General features: G+C 41.4%; 1 protein-coding gene across 1 annotated transcript in view; it reads left to right on the plus strand.

The window, feature by feature from the left end:
- DNAAF9 (dynein axonemal assembly factor 9) overlaps positions 1 to 15,452 on the plus strand; it is an 83,148-nt gene that overhangs the window by 35,860 nt on the left and 31,836 nt on the right. Inside the window, exons 11-20 of the mRNA XM_054064947.1 lie at positions 960 to 1,041; positions 2,008 to 2,044; positions 4,849 to 4,936; positions 5,399 to 5,475; positions 5,761 to 5,805; positions 6,260 to 6,305; positions 7,394 to 7,505; positions 9,544 to 9,614; positions 10,307 to 10,357; positions 11,133 to 11,220. Coding sequence (XP_053920922.1) covers positions 960 to 1,041; positions 2,008 to 2,044; positions 4,849 to 4,936; positions 5,399 to 5,475; positions 5,761 to 5,805; positions 6,260 to 6,305; positions 7,394 to 7,505; positions 9,544 to 9,614; positions 10,307 to 10,357; positions 11,133 to 11,220 — 697 coding nt within the window. The remainder of the gene's footprint in view (positions 1 to 959; positions 1,042 to 2,007; positions 2,045 to 4,848; positions 4,937 to 5,398; positions 5,476 to 5,760; positions 5,806 to 6,259; positions 6,306 to 7,393; positions 7,506 to 9,543; positions 9,615 to 10,306; positions 10,358 to 11,132; positions 11,221 to 15,452) is intronic.

The following is a 15,452-nucleotide window of genomic DNA, read 5'->3' on the forward strand; positions in this document are numbered from 1 at the left end:
AGGGGACGTAACCTGGGAAGCGACCCCAGGGAATTCAGATCCTCTGGCTGGCTGGGCTGGGTGCATCAAGAAGGTAACTCGCAGCGAAGGAGGAGAGGTAGCGTGCAGATTGCGTTGTGTAGTCCTCCCTGGTGGCCTGTTTCCATGGGCTCTGGGAGTGTCCATCAGTTGTGCGAGTCCAAAGCTTGTGGTGTTGAGGAGAAGGATGTGGCTGAGTACAGGTCATCGTGGAGTGAACGTATGACTGAAGGAATGATTTTATGATCTTGTCATGACAACATTTCATGCATAGTTGCCGTAGGAATGGATGGACGTGGGTATTGTGGACACATTACATGAGTCAAAAGCCTGAGAAAGGATTGTTTTAGCATTCCAGTGAAATCTCATCCTCCATTTGCTGCTCTAATTAACCCTATTTCTGTAAAAACACTTTGAATTTTGTTTTGTTCTCCCCTTAATGTTCCTGTTAAGATCATTCAATACCTTTCATAATGCAAGTACATTTATTTCTGGTGTGGTACTTGCTTCATTTGTTGTCATCAGATTCTGACACTGTTCTTAAAGGTGGTTTATTCACAGGTACAGGTGATACTATTTTAATAGGGTGTCATGAAAATAGTAAATAAGACCAAATGCAAGCATAGTTATGGGAACCTGACACATTTTCCTCTTTGTGAGAAGAGCAGTTGGCATAGGAAATTGAAAACACATGCTTAACGCTTATGGAAGTCAGAGCTCACCTCCTTTCCAAAGCCTTTCAACCATTCAGGTCAAGTCAAAAGTGAAATATGCCTTTGAAAACGTAAGTTGCTTTTTAAAATCCAGTTAAGTCTGTGTTGTACGCTTCCTGTAGTCTGTCAGTGGTTAGAAGAATTAAGGGGCACGTAGTTTATTGTTAATTGTTGCATCAATGTTGTTTACTAAAGGTCTTTTTGTATCTCATTCATGCTGACAACTAGGTAGTGCAGTGTGTGTCTCCAAAGGGACCTCTGGCTTGTTCAAGGACCTATTTTTTTGGAACCACTCACATTCCTTTCCTGGGTAAGTACATTAAACCCACCAAGCAGTAATTTAAGTTAATATTTTGATTATTTAAAATTAGTAGTGATTAAAACATAGGTTTGATTCCTTTTACGGGCATCAAGTCATGCACTGGTAGAGACAGTGCATGAAGTCATGATGGAACGTTATTCCATTGCATGTCCTACATTCATGTGTGGAAGTGTGATATGTTCAAAGGTAAAGAGCTGTGTTCATGTTTGCATCAGAAAGCATAGTGAAGGCAGAGAGCACCTTAATCTGCAGGCCTTTTACAAGTATGAGATAAGCATTTAAGTTGGTGGTCCATACAGGTCGACAGAAAAACAAGTCCCCAAAAATGTAGTAATTCAAAATGGTGATTGCCAAACAAATCTGTTTTTTTTTTTTAAACAGAATAATTATGGATGTTGAAAGGATGGAGAAAATTGTTTGACTTCTATCCTTTATCATCTGGTTTGGGTTGTATTAGTTGTCTTTCCTAATAAAAATAAGCCATGTGGAATTCTTAAAAACAATTTTCTTAGCCATTTTAAGTGGCTGCATGAGTTCGTGGGTAAAATCACTCTCCTTAGGGTTCCTATGTATCTTGAAACCTTACCTAGCTCAGAAAGTATCTGAAGAAACGGTGTCTGAAGGCTCGCAAAGGAGGAATTATACTGTGTGTTTGCTCTAGTTGTGCTTTTTCCGGGGTGTCCAGGAATGCCCACTTTGGAAGACAGAATGCAGTATGAGAGAGGTCTTTGTTCTGACCCAGCGGCAGGTCTTGGTCTTGGCCATAGCATGTACTGGCTGTACCGATACAGCTTAGCCTGTGCTTTGCTCTTTTGAAAATCTACAAACAAGCTCAGTTCTATATAACACTGGATAAATGTTGTGTAATGTAGGCAGCAGAAATGTTGTGCCCAGGAAGTTCTGTGTGAACACTTCTAGAAGTACTTAAAATGAATATTTTTGTCTTTAATCCAGGTAATGACAAGGAGATGCCCAAGCAAGCTGAACAAGTGTAAGCTACCGACTTTTTTATTATTCCATACCTCTTCACTCTTTTTCCCTTGTTATCCACACTGCATTTAGTCAGCAGTGGCTGTTGGCATTTGTAAAGCTACACTTTTATTCAGAATAAGGTGTATGTGAGAGGGTTTCAAACTAGGAATTGATGCAGCATGACATCCTATCGCATGTACGCAAGGCTTGAAAGGAAATAGTAAACTTCGATTACCTTTTAGTAATACTTATTTGTCTTAACACTTATGTGAATTGCTTTAAAATAGACTTCATATACCCAAATATAGATGGAAAGTATCTATAACTGAATAGGAGCATGTTCCACAGGTAGATGTCGAAGTAATTTTTAAACTGGTTTCATCAGGCTAAAAAAATGAGCGGGGTTTACAATTGTGAAAATGCCAGCAGGGAACACTCGAACTTGGAAAGAAATTTCACTTTATTAAAGAGCAGATAAAAGTTAACTTCTGAATTTTTTTGTTAGCAAGGTACAAACCTTCTTCACATGTTGAGCCTCACAAAATAACACTTTGTTATCCGTGTTGGTGTCCACTTCTCTAACATATTCTTAAAGCCTGACAGGTATCTACTGCGTGCAATCTGCTCTGGTGCTGCTCTCAATCTTGACAAACCTGACCTTTCCTTAGAGATTTTTTTTTACCTCCTTGCAAGTTAGGATAACTTTAGGAACCTGTTCTTGCTTCTGCAGGGGAGCAGTTTGCAAGCCCATGTGACAGATTAGCAAAGGTGTGTCAGAGAGAGCTGGTAGTGGTGACTGTGCTACGTATTGTTGTCTTTTGATGGTTGTGTTATGGTTCTCAAAGACATAAAAGCGAGGTTACTGGACTGAGCGCCAGATTTTTTATTTTTGTCAACTTTGAGAGGTAATTTGCCTACATATATGTTCCGCTCAAACATACAGACTATCTCTTGTCCTACTTCTAAAAGACTTTGTGCTAAATACAGTTGTTCTGCTCAGGGAAGTTATGGATGCCCAGTCCCTGGAGATGTTCAATGTCGGGTTGGATGGGGCCTTGGTCAGCCTGATCTAGTGGGAGGTGTCCCTGCCCATTGCAGGAGGGTTAGAACTAGATGGGCTTTAAGGTCCCTTCCAACTCAAACCATTCTATGATTCTCTGATTTTATGACTCTGTAACTGAGGTGGCTTTAGGGCTTCCTGGCACAGCAGGGACCTGTGACAGCAGTAGTATTTTTTTTATGGGAATGTCCTTTTTGCAGAAAGACCCCTGTGCTGGATTAAATAGACTAGTTTCAACAACAGCAAAATTAGCTTTCCTGGCAAGCCTGACCTTATGATTTCAGAATTAGTTTGCAGTTGAGCCCTGTAACTCGTTCTTGTATTTGACAACGTTTTCCAATGAAAGAAAAAGTGGACCATGTTTTATAAGCACTACTTGGTACAAAGTTGGCTGTATTTTGGAACTGCAGCCTCGAGTACAGATTGGCTGGAGTGCATTAACTGTGTATCTTGAAGTACCGCTGTGATACACTTTGTGGTTTTATTTTTTGGTAAATAAATACTACTTTGTATTTTACATTGACGGTCTTAAATTTGAAAATGGGAAGAAGAGTAAGGCAACTACAGCATTTGACTGTACAGGATGGCCCACTGTGAGGTGTTTTCTAGAAAATATATATGTGAACTTCATAGAATCCTAGAATAGTTACGGTTAGAAGGGACCTTAACAATCATCTAGTCCCAACACCCTGCCATGGGCAGGGACATCCCACTAGATCAGGCTGCCCAAAGCCTCATCCAACATGGCCTTGAAATGTGAGTGCAGATAGGAGTGGTTACAGAGTCAGGAAGAATTATACGCATTTCCTATAATGATAGTGCACTGAAAACATAAGTTAAATGCCTATGGTAGTACATAAAGTTATGTAGAACCTCAAAAGGTGGTAAGAAGGTTCAATTTTAAAACCTCTTGCTGCTGTTGGGGGTGAAGTTCAAAGAATACGGTATTGATAGGACTTGTTTAAATTACTTAGTGTCTGGCCAGACCAGCGTTGGTGCACTTTGAGATTCCTTCATGTTAAACCATGTTTGGGAGCTTCAGATGCTTTTTTTCTTATCCCTCAGGAGTGCTTTGCTTATGGCTTAAATGCTGTATCCTTCTTCCCTGATTTCCCTCCTTCAACATCTGGCAGTTGCAGGGCAGCAGTGAGCGGGGTTAGTTGGGAGAAGTAGGACTGTTTTGTCCAGCTGTGTATGTTTTTATTCCAGTTCAGTTGGAAGACAGAGGCTGATGTTTCTTAGTTGGGCACAAGTGGTTTTTTTAAATAGTCTGGAGCTCTATTTATATCTGTAGCTGTGATGTAGATGTGCTCAAAAGGTTGTAGTGACAGGGTTGTTCGGTATTTTTTTGCTTGATGTGCTTCCAAACAAGTCAGTTTCTGAAGCTGGTTCCCTCTGTTTTCCAGTTTTGCATTTGTAGACTATGGATGCACCATTATATTCTTGTTATGTTTAGGATGCGATCCTCAGCGCCACGCCAGTGGAAGCCAACCATCAAACATTTCTTTTTCTAGATATGTAGGGATACGTTTCTGCCAACAGGTTTTTTTCCCTGAGATATTCTGTAATTTGAGGAATTTACTTGCTCTAATTTATTCTTTTTAAACTGAAAGGCTAAGTATAAAGCTATTTCTATGCTTATTTGTACAAGGACCCGTTCCTTAGGAGGGAGTTGTGTTACCAGTGGGGAAAACTGCTCCTTTAAACAGAAGAGGCGTAAATTCTATCTGTCTAGTAAATGTTGTGTTTGTATTTCTCTTCAGTACGCTGTTGTCGCAAATATATACTGCTGTTGTAGAGGCTGTGCTTGCTGGCATTGAGTGCTATGCTAAAACTTCCACTGAATCCAAGGTAAATGAAGCACCAATTCTGTACATTTTAATTGTTGATTACCTGCAGACCAAAATGAAAAAATACACGTTTCAGTCAACTGCATGACATTAAAGAAGTTAATACCGTGGCCTCCAACCAGTCTCTCTGAATTCTGTTCAAAAAGTGCAATTTCACAGTACCTCTGAGCTTATACATTCGTGCTGGTTTTACCATCATTTATGAATTTTCCTAACCTTCTACTGGGAGGTGTCCCTGCCCACGGCAAGGGGGTTGGAACTGGATGATCTTTAAGGTCCTTTCCAACCCAAACCATCCCATGATTTCACGAAAACTATGTGAAAGGGCAAATTTTAGCGTGGTGCATCAGTGTGTTGTTGTTTAGTGTATGGTCTCTGTTTGTCTTCCGGGTGTTGCTGTAGTTGCTGGGATTTTGAAATATGGGAAAAGATGTTTTATTATCCATTTCCTTTTTTTTCTAAGGCAAAGGACGTAGCAGAGGAGGTGTTTATGTCTGTGTTGGATAACCTTCATTTAACACAGCTTAAAACTGTATTACGGTATGTGTTTTCAGATACTTATTAATTGATGTTTTGTGTCAATGTATGAGCTTCTTTTCAGAAAGAACACACTAAATGTTAATTTTAAACTGAACTTGCATGACTGTCAAATTGCAAGACTTTACAGTACATGCAGACTTTTAAAATCATGATCGTAATTCCATTTTTCTTTTCCTGCATTTTTAATTGCTTCAGCTATTTTGCTTTAAATCTATCGTTGCTTATTTTTTACATGAAGTAGCACTGTAAAACACTTTGTTCACCAGTGCAATTTCTTTTCTACAGCTCCAAAATCACCTTTCAAATTCAGGCTGTGAATAACCATGGAAGGTTTGTATCACTATCTGTCACTTCTTGTTATTAATTAGTATTTGTAATGCAGTAATAAGTTTATTTTTCTTGCCTTGGAACTTCTGAGCAAGCATTGCATTTAATTATTTTGTACAAGATGTACTGAGTGCTTTTGTGTCTGAGACAGTTTAATGGTTTCATATCTGTCATGCTGTGGAATCTTAAACTTTAAAAACCTAAAAGAGCAGGGCAGACTGATTTTATTAACTGTTAATGAGTAGAAGCAGCATACGCCCATTAAATTTTCTTCTAAAACTCTGCTTTTAAAGTAGTTGATATCACAAATTTGTGCTTTTTGAATCCCCACTCTAATTGACTGAAATGGCCTACGAAAGTAAGAGTTCTTTTTAAAATGAAATAGCTTTTTTTAGCTGTTATGAAGTCACCCGAAATGATCTAACCTTTAAATATTTAATGATCTTTATTGTTCTAGGATTACTCCATTAGATAGCGAGGATAGCCTGCGTTTGATTAAAACAGTAAGTAAGCTTTCAGTACTCTGATTATACATTTTATTAGAAAATAAAAATGTTCAAGTGGCTTTCTTTATGGGGCATGCAGCGATTTTTACCTCTGTGAATACAAATGGAAGGGGAGAGATGAGATAACTTGGTTTCGGCATCTGAAACCTAAGATTGAGTTCTAAGATCAAGTGAGATGGTGGGATTTGGAATAAAATATTAGCATAGAGTTATCCTGGATTCTCTACCTGGGACAAGGTAATCCCATTCCATGTGCAAAATAGGGGACAAAAGACTAGAGAGCAACCCCATGGAACGATATCTGGGGTTTGTATTGATGAGAAGTTGAACATGAGCCAACGGTGCACACTGGCAACCACAAGGGCCTCCTGTGTCCTGGGGCGCATCAAGTACATAGTTAAAAGTTCAAGGGAGGTGATTGTTCTGCTCTGCACTGCACTGGTGTGGCCCCACCTTGAGTACTTGGTGCAATTTTGAGTGCCTCAATATCAGAAGGACATCGTACTATTAGAGTATGTCCAGACGAGTGCGGTCAAGATGGTGAAAGGTCTCGAGGACAGGACTTAAAAGGAATGGCTGAGGTCACTTGGTTTGTTCAGCTTGGAGAAGGCTAAGGGGTGACCTCATCACAAGCTACAACTTCCTCAAGGGGGACAGCAGAGAGGGAGGTGCTGATCCCCTCTCTCTGATGACCATTGATTGGACATGAGGAAATGGAACGAAGCTGCATCAGGGGAAATTCAAATAGGATGTTAGGGAAAGATTCTTCACTGAAAGGGTGGTTGGTCACTGGGACAGGCTCACCAGGGAAATGGTAACAGCACCAGGCCTGTCAGAGTTCAAGGAGCGTCTGGATAACTCTCTTAGTCATGTGGTTTAGCTTTAGATAGTCCTGCGAGGATCAGGGAGTTGGCCTTGGTGATCCTGACAGGTCCCTTCCAACTTGAGTTATTCTATGATCTTGGACTTCCCACTGCAGTACAGAAATCTGATTTAGGATGTATAAAACATATGCAGTTTGCTGCTTCAATTGAAATTCTTCAATTTCTGCTCTCTCTTCTTTTCTGTCCAACTGTTTGCTGTAGGCGTCTATGATGGTATTTGACATTCCAGACGTGCTCACAGGAAAAGGATGCTTGGGATCTGTTGTCTTTTCAGAGTCCTTTCTAACATCACGGATACAAGTGAAAGAAAAAGGTAGCTATTAAATCTAACACTGACACGGTCGTTTTGTTAACTTTGTTGTGATGGAATAGTAAAAGGGCTTTTGCTGGATTTTGCTGCCCTTAGTATTATTATTTTAAGCCTTTGGGTTAATTAAAAGCCCTAGATTTTGTAACTTGCTAGTGATGATTATGATTATTAGAGGTGTTGAGGCAGTTTCTCTAATCTCACTGAAAGGACTTTGGGTGTTATGGCTGCTTTGTGATACAGCAAGGCTGAGGCATTAAGATTCAAGTGTAATAATACTTGTCCTAGATTTTCTTCAGTCTTAGTGAATGTTTTCTCTTGCAGGAGGAAATTTGAACAGCTCTCTTGCATCACTTTTTACTGTTACTCCTTTTAGGTGATGTTTTAATTTCAGTTCCTCTTTGTTTGGAAGAGATGAAACAAAACTAAGAAAGGATATGATAGAAAGCTTGATTTTGGAGCAGCTTTACCTTTAAAATCCAGGATACTGAGTAATTTCCATAACTTTAGACAAGTGCTTATTTTCCAGATTGTTTACACAGAAAGAAACATAGTTATTGAGGTTGTCTGAACAATCTTTGAGCTTTCATATGCAGAGAGGCTCTGGGGTTTTAACCATGGGAGTCAGAACACTTGGTGGGGAGGAGGGCAAATGAAGAAGCTCATCATGCAAACACTGATATTATGTTGGCTTCGATCTAGCAGTCCGACCTCAAAAGCAGGAGGCCAGTTACAAGTGGGGTTCCTCGGGGCTCGGTACTGGGTCCAGCTCTGTTCAATGTCTTTATCAATGACCTGGATGAAGGCATTGAGTGCACCCTTAGTGGGTTTGCAAATGACACTAAGCTGGGTGGAAGCATGGATCTGCTGGAGGGTAGGGAGGCTCTGCAAAGGGATCTGAACAAGCTGGACCGCTGGGCTGAGACCAATGGCATGAGGTTTAACAAGGCCAAATGATGGGTCCTGCGCTTGGGGCATAACAACTCCATGCAGTGCTACAGACTGGGAGAAGTCTGGCTAGAAAGCTGCACAGAGGAGAAGGACTGAACATGAGCCAGCAGTGTGCCCAGGTGGCCAAGAAGGCCAATGGCATCTTGGCTTGTATAAGAAACGGCGTGGTCAGCAGGTCGAGGGAGGTTATTCTCCCTCTGTAGTCAGCACTGGTGAGACCGCACCTTGAGTACTGTGTTCAGTTCTGGGCCCCTGACCACAAGAAGGATGTTGAGGTTCTGGAGCGTGTCCAGAGAAGAGCAACAAAGGTGGTGAAGGGCTGGAGAGAGAACAAGTCTTATGAGGAGCGGCTGAGAGAGCTAGGGTTGTTTAGCCTCCAGAAGAGGAGGCTGAGGGGAGACCTTATTGCTCTCTACAACTACCTGAAAGGAGGTGGAGAGGAGGGAGCTGGCCTCTTCTCCCAAGTGACAGGACAAGGGGGAATGGCCTCAAGCTCTGCCAGGGAAGGTTCAGGCTTGACATCAGAAAAAAATTCTTCACAGGAAGAGTCATTGGGCACTGGCAGAGGCTGCCCAGGGAGGGGGTTGAGTCGGGTGGGACGGGTGGACGAGGTGCTGAGGGACATGGTTTAGGGAGTGTTAGGAATGGTTGGACTCGATGATCCAGTGGGTCCCTTCCAACCTAGTCATTCTATGATTCTGTGATCTTGGGTGACTGATTTGGGGTAGGTTGCAGGCACGAGCTGGATGAAAGGGAAGCATGTAGCTTTAGGCGAAGAAGCTAGACACGATATGGAAGTGTGAGAGGCGCACGCTAAGACCGGAATGAAAGCAGGTGTTTCTTTTCATATTGCATAGCAGTTCTGTGTATGTTTGAGCAGAAGTCTGGGGAACTAGTCTTCTGTGAAGGCTTCGTGTAAACACTAACAAGTCCTTAAATTAATGAGGAAAATTTCATAGGTCTGTGAGAACCTCATGAGGTTTAAGAAGGCCAAGTGCAATTATTGAGGAGATTTCAAGTTATTAAAGTACCGAACAGTCTGATGTGTATGGATGGTATTACACTACTTTGCTTTCCATTGACTTCCCTGCAGATGGCAGCATGAATTCAGAAACCAGCCACATCGTACTGACTGCAGCCATCCCGAGATACACTTCTTGGCTGGTGAGTACACAAACCTACCTGAAAACTTGTTATAGAAGCATGGCTGTGTGAGGGAAAACATCGAACTTGGGTACTGAAACAGAATATCAATATATTAATATTATTCTGATTTTTAACCTTAGACACAAAGTGGAAAACTAGCAATTGGAAACAGTCTGATGGTTCCATTTATAACACAAGTTTTAAATTATTTCATTTTCAACACTTCAGGTGTTTAGCTCTGTAAAGGTGTGGGTGTTTTTCAGCTACCCACTGTGACTTTTGAAAATTCTGTGTATTGTGAAGCACTTGAGATCACTTAAATATCTGTCCCAACAGAAAGAAGGGTCTGCTTCCAGACCTCTAACGTGTTAGAGGTATAATTCCAATGGATGTTATGAAATCGGGCAACATTATGACCTTTTTATCACTTAAACAGTGATTTAAAAAAAAGACCAAATGGGATGCATGGCTTTGTGACTATACAATATCACATTAGTCTATCAAACAATTTAATATGTTTAAGAAACTGTCATTCCCACGGTAACACGGTATTGAAGAGCACAAAGCTGTCTTTGAAGCACTCTGCTCTCAGGATTTTATCTGTGGTACCAAGGTCCTTATTTGCCTTGAATCTTCTTTAATGTGTTTTATTTAACGTTAGGTTTGTTTTATCTACCAACTATACAAATGGAATCTGTTTCTGGCTGCAGGTTGAAGATAGTGATGTGAAACTGTCTGAAAAGGCACAGCGGATATTGAAGGTAAAATTAAATATTTTTGTTAAACTGTTAAGAACCAGCATTCAAAAAAAACTTAGCTGCTAGCAAAACCGTCTTTTGTTACTCTTCTACAAAAGACTTGCCTATTCTACCCTGTCTCTTTCAAACTTTGACTTAAAAAAAAAATACATTGTGTGTAAAATTTTAAGGTTTTCTTTATTTCAAAGAATGACAAAACCCAAGAGCAAAAACAGTTCTAATAAACCTATGATTTCATGGAAGTCTCAGTATTACCCATGTGTTTCAAAAAAACCCCAAACTCAATGCCGCTCTACAGGCAACTTTCTTTTAACTTAATTAGCGTGCTAAATGTCTAAAGGAAAACTCTTGAAGCACTGTGAACAAGAAAAGAATTTGGGCTCTGGGAACATCTTAAACCACATGAGTTTCACATTTGTGGTTTAATTTGTGGTTACCAGAAACCTTCATTACAAATAGATTTATTTTCCTGTAACATACTTGTAGTTCAGTAGATTGACAATCTTAAAACAAAAAGCTTTGCCTTGTGGTTGTGACAATAACTTGTAACTTAATAGCTGCTGGCAAAACCAGAAGGGAGTGGAAGTGCTTTTAGAAATTCTACTCTTGACATGCTGTCTTTCGCTAGTTCTTCTATATCGATGCAGTTTAAAACGCTTGTAAAAGTTCTGAAAGATGCCATTTTAAAAAAGTCTTTTTACACCATGAGAAGATATTCCTGCCTGGCTGACAGTCCGTGATGCAGTCTCTGATATTGCTGTTTGCTTTTCCTCTTTAGGAAGACAAATCTTTTCTGGGCACTTTACTCACTGGAGGTGATGGGGCTTATATTTGTTCTAGCAATCCACAGGCCACGCTGGCAGAAGGTGAGATGTGGTTTGTCAATTACTTATATAATTGGTTCTCTTCTAAAAAACATGAGAAACACACACAGTTTCTGGGCTTTGCACGCCTGGTGAGTGTGCCTGTGCCATTGCCTGAAGCTTTCTTTCCATTTGCCTTTGCAACTTTCTCTTGTTTAACTCCATGTTTTACTTTTCTGTCTTGAACTTTTGCTTGAAATTTCTTCTCCTAGAAGAGGGGATTCCAGTCAGAGCTGTAGGTTTGTTCTTGGGACACATGAGACTCCTCTCACATGACTGAGAATGAGCCTTTGCAGACCTGGGAGAATGCGTTTTCCACGGTTTAAGTTCAAAAGCATGCGCAAACTGGTTGCTTAATGGATGATGTGCCATGTTTCCTGGTTTTCTTGTATCTGTATAAACACTGTATTGCAAAGACTGGAATTTATGCTTCTGACAGCATGTCATGGGCTTCTAGCTCAAGAAGTAAAGGGAAATATGTGCCTTTCAGGCAACATAATATGCTGCCTATGATGTAGGAGGAGATTGGAATGATTTGCTTCTAAATCTATTTATAGCCTTGTCTTCTTCGCTTCTGTCAAAGCCTGGAGCTGACATCCTGTTCCAGTTTTTTCCCATTGTCATTTTCACTCAAGAACTTGAGTGTTTGTTAGCACAGATGCTCACCGTGTTAGAGAAAGCTGCTCAATCTTGGTCCTTTTTAGAGTCAGTCAAGTAAATGCTTTCTGACATGAGATTACACAGGAATTGGCACAGGAAGGACGTAGATCGGTTAAAGGGAGTGCAGAGGAGGCTGCCAAGATGATCCGAGGGCTAGAGCACCTCCGTACGAGGACAGGCTGAGAGAATTGGGCTTGTTCAGCCTGGAGAAGAGAAAGCTCCAGTGAGACATTCTAGCAGCCTTCTAGTACTGGAAGGGGGCTCCAGGAAAGCTGGGGAGGGGCTCTTGATCAGGGAGTGCAGGGATAGGATGAGGGTGGATGGTTTTAAGCTGAAAGAGGGGAGATTGAGATGAGATCTTAGAAAGAAATGTTTTCCTGTGAGGGTGGGGGAGGTATTGGCCCAGGTTGCCCAGAGAAGTTGTGGACGCCCCATCCCTGGAGGTGTTCAAGGCAAGGTTGGATGCAGCTTCGAGCAACCAGATCCAGTGGGAGGTGTCCCTGCCCATGGCAGGCGGTTGGAACTGGAGGATCTTTTAAGGTCCCTTCCAACCCAAATCATTCTATGACTCTACAGTTACTAGCAACAGTCTTAGATCCTTCCTCTTCCCGTGCCTTTTCCTTCGAGAACTTAAACCATATGAATATCCCAGTAATACAACTAAAGATAATTTGGGAGGGTTTGTTGTGAGGGTTTTCCCTCACTCCACAGCCTTCTGATAATGTGACTTGCTTTGCCTTGAGAAAACAAATGGAAGTTGTTGAATCAAAAAGTATTTTGTATGGCACAGTATTTTTGTATTTCACTGTCTGGAGAAGGTACTGTTTTCACAGTATTGGTGTGTCACAGGAGATAACCAGTATCAGACATAGGTGCTTAGTGTAATATAAATTCATGACCTGTAGGGGAAAATCTTTAGCTTCATTGTTTTTGTAGTTATGTAAAGAAATTATTGAGGGTGAATAATGATGTTCAAGTCAATTAAATAGTGCCTTTCTCATAGGGGAATTTGCTTTTGCTCTAATTGAACAGACTTCAAAGAAAGAAGGTTAATGCAGAATAACATATTTAGGTGTTTAGAAATACAGTGCTGTGGGCACAGTTTCACGCAATAAATAAATAAGGAAAATAATGGGATTTTTCTAATTTCCTTTTTTTTGGCTTTGGGAAAACTGGCTGTGTCTGCCCCGATAAAGCAATTTGCTTTTACCCTTTTTGTGAAGGTAAATGTTTTGGAAACTCTTGGGATGGAGAGTTTTAAGTAGGTGGCATAAGGACTATTATGCAACGCTTCAACAAGTGAGATATTTTCTTAGGTGTGAAGTGAAAACCAACTTGGTCTCGTTCCCTTTCACATCTGCTGCACGACAGTTTGCTGCGCTCTAATTCGGGCTTTCCTGAGGTTGCAGCTCTGTAATCTGGCAAGATGAGGTGAAAAAAGGTGCTGTCACAGAGGGGCTCCTCTTCCCTCTCTGTCACTTCTTTCTTACCATAAGAAGGCTTATGTTCATGACCAGAATGACTCAAAAAATGTCAAGCAGTTAAACATTTTCCTTGGTGCTGATGCAACCGCCATCATGGATTTTTGTGGGATGGAGTTAGTTAATGAGTCCTGCCAATTAAGGTTTTTTTTGTCATTAGTCATTTATGGAAGATATACAAGTAATATGTTGAGTTGTTCTTGGGCTACAAAGATGATCAGAAGGCTGGAGCATCTCCCATACGAGGACAGGCTGAGAGGGTTGGGGTTGTTCAGCCTGGAAAAGAGAAGGCTCCGAGGAGATCTTGCAGCGACCTTCCAGTACCTGAAAGGGGCTACAGGAAAGCTGGGGAGGAACTGTTGACAAAGGCTTGTGGTGATAGGACAACGGGCAATGGCTATAAACAGGAGAGGGGCAGATTTAGACTGGACATAAGGAAGAATTTCTTCACCATGGCAGTGGTGAGGCACTGGAACAGGTTGCCCAGGGAAGTCATGGCTGCCCCATCCCTGGAGGTGTTCAAGGTCAGGTTGGATGGAGCCTTGGGCAGCCTGATCCAGCGGGAGGTGTCCCTGCCCATGGCAGGAGGGTTGGAACTGGATGATCTTTAAGGTCCCTTCCAACACAAACTGTTCTATGATTTTATGATATAACTCATTGGCTTCCATGTTAGAGGAAGTGGGTTTATTTTGGGTTAATTGATACTTTTTGGCTTGCTTTTCTGTTAGAAAAAAATATTGACAGAATTATCTCTGATTTGCTCTCTTTCCTCACTGATGCATTATCTGTGCAGTGTGATGTTCTGTGAGATTTGACAGCAGTGTATGTCAGGTGCTATACTTTGCTTTTTCCTCCCTCTGCCACTCAACAGCAGGCATGTACCTGTGCTGGGGTTTGGATTTTGTGAGCACTGGAAGCTTCAGCAATGAACCTGTGGTGAAAGGTCTAGAGGAGAAGTTGTATGAGGAGAGATTGAAGCCACTTGGTCTGTTCAGCCTGGAGAACAGGAGACTGAGGGGGGACCTCATTACGATTTACTCCTTCCTCACAAGAAAAGGAGGAAGAGTAGCCACTGATCTCTTCTCTCTGGTCCCCAATGAAAGGACCTGAGGGAATAGCAGGAAGATGTGCCGGGGAGGGTTAGGTTGGCCATTAGGGAAAGGCTCTTCACCCAGAGGGTGATGGAGCACTGGAACAGCTCCCAGGGAAGCAATCAAGGCGCCAAGCCTGACAATATTCCAGAAGCAACGCCCTCAGATGCACAGTGTGAATATTGGGGTTGTCCTGTGTAGGAGGAAGAGTTGGACTCCATATCCTTGTAGGCCCCTTCCAACTCAGGTCATTCTGTGATTCTGTGAAAGTCTTGTATATATGAACTGTAAACCTCTATGTAGTTATGTGTCTATGTAATTATGTATGGATTCATCTCCATTCTGTGTGCTCTGAATTTTGACCTTGAATTTCATAGAATCATAGAATACTGTGGTTCTGAAGGAACCTTAAAGTTCATCCAGTTCCAACCTCTCTGCTATGGGCAGGGAGACCTTCCACTAGACCAGGCTGCTCAAAGCCCCTCCAACTTGGTCTTGAACACCTCCAGGGATGGAGCAGCCGCAACTTCTCTGCAACCTGTGCCAGTGTCTCACCACCCTCACAGGAAAACATTTCTCCCTAATCTCTGATCTCATTCTCCACTCTTTCAGCCTAAAACTGTTCCCTTTTATCCTATCCCTGCAATCCCTGATAAAGGACCCTTCAACAATTTGTCATTGAGGTGTTTCCCAGTTCAATAGTAGCTGTCTTTTCAGAAAGAAAACTCATAGAAGGATAAGACGCTTCAGTCAAAACCAGTTCTGTCCAGATAGCAAAGCCTATGTGCTTTTTGGGGAACTCTTGAAATCATGTATCTGGATATGATATTTTGATTTTGTATCAAGCTCTTTTCTGTTAAAACAAAGCCTTAATTCTGAATAATTTTGAAGGTCTTATTCTAAGTTGCCATTTCTAGAGGAAAACATCTTAGTTTTTCTGAGCATAGATTGCTAGATTGAGAAGTCGTGCTTAAGTCTGTGTTACTTTGCTTTTGCTTGAAGC

This window comes from Cuculus canorus, chromosome 4 (assembly GCF_017976375.1).
Source record: "Cuculus canorus isolate bCucCan1 chromosome 4, bCucCan1.pri, whole genome shotgun sequence".
Lineage (NCBI taxonomy): Eukaryota > Metazoa > Chordata > Aves > Cuculiformes > Cuculidae > Cuculus > Cuculus canorus.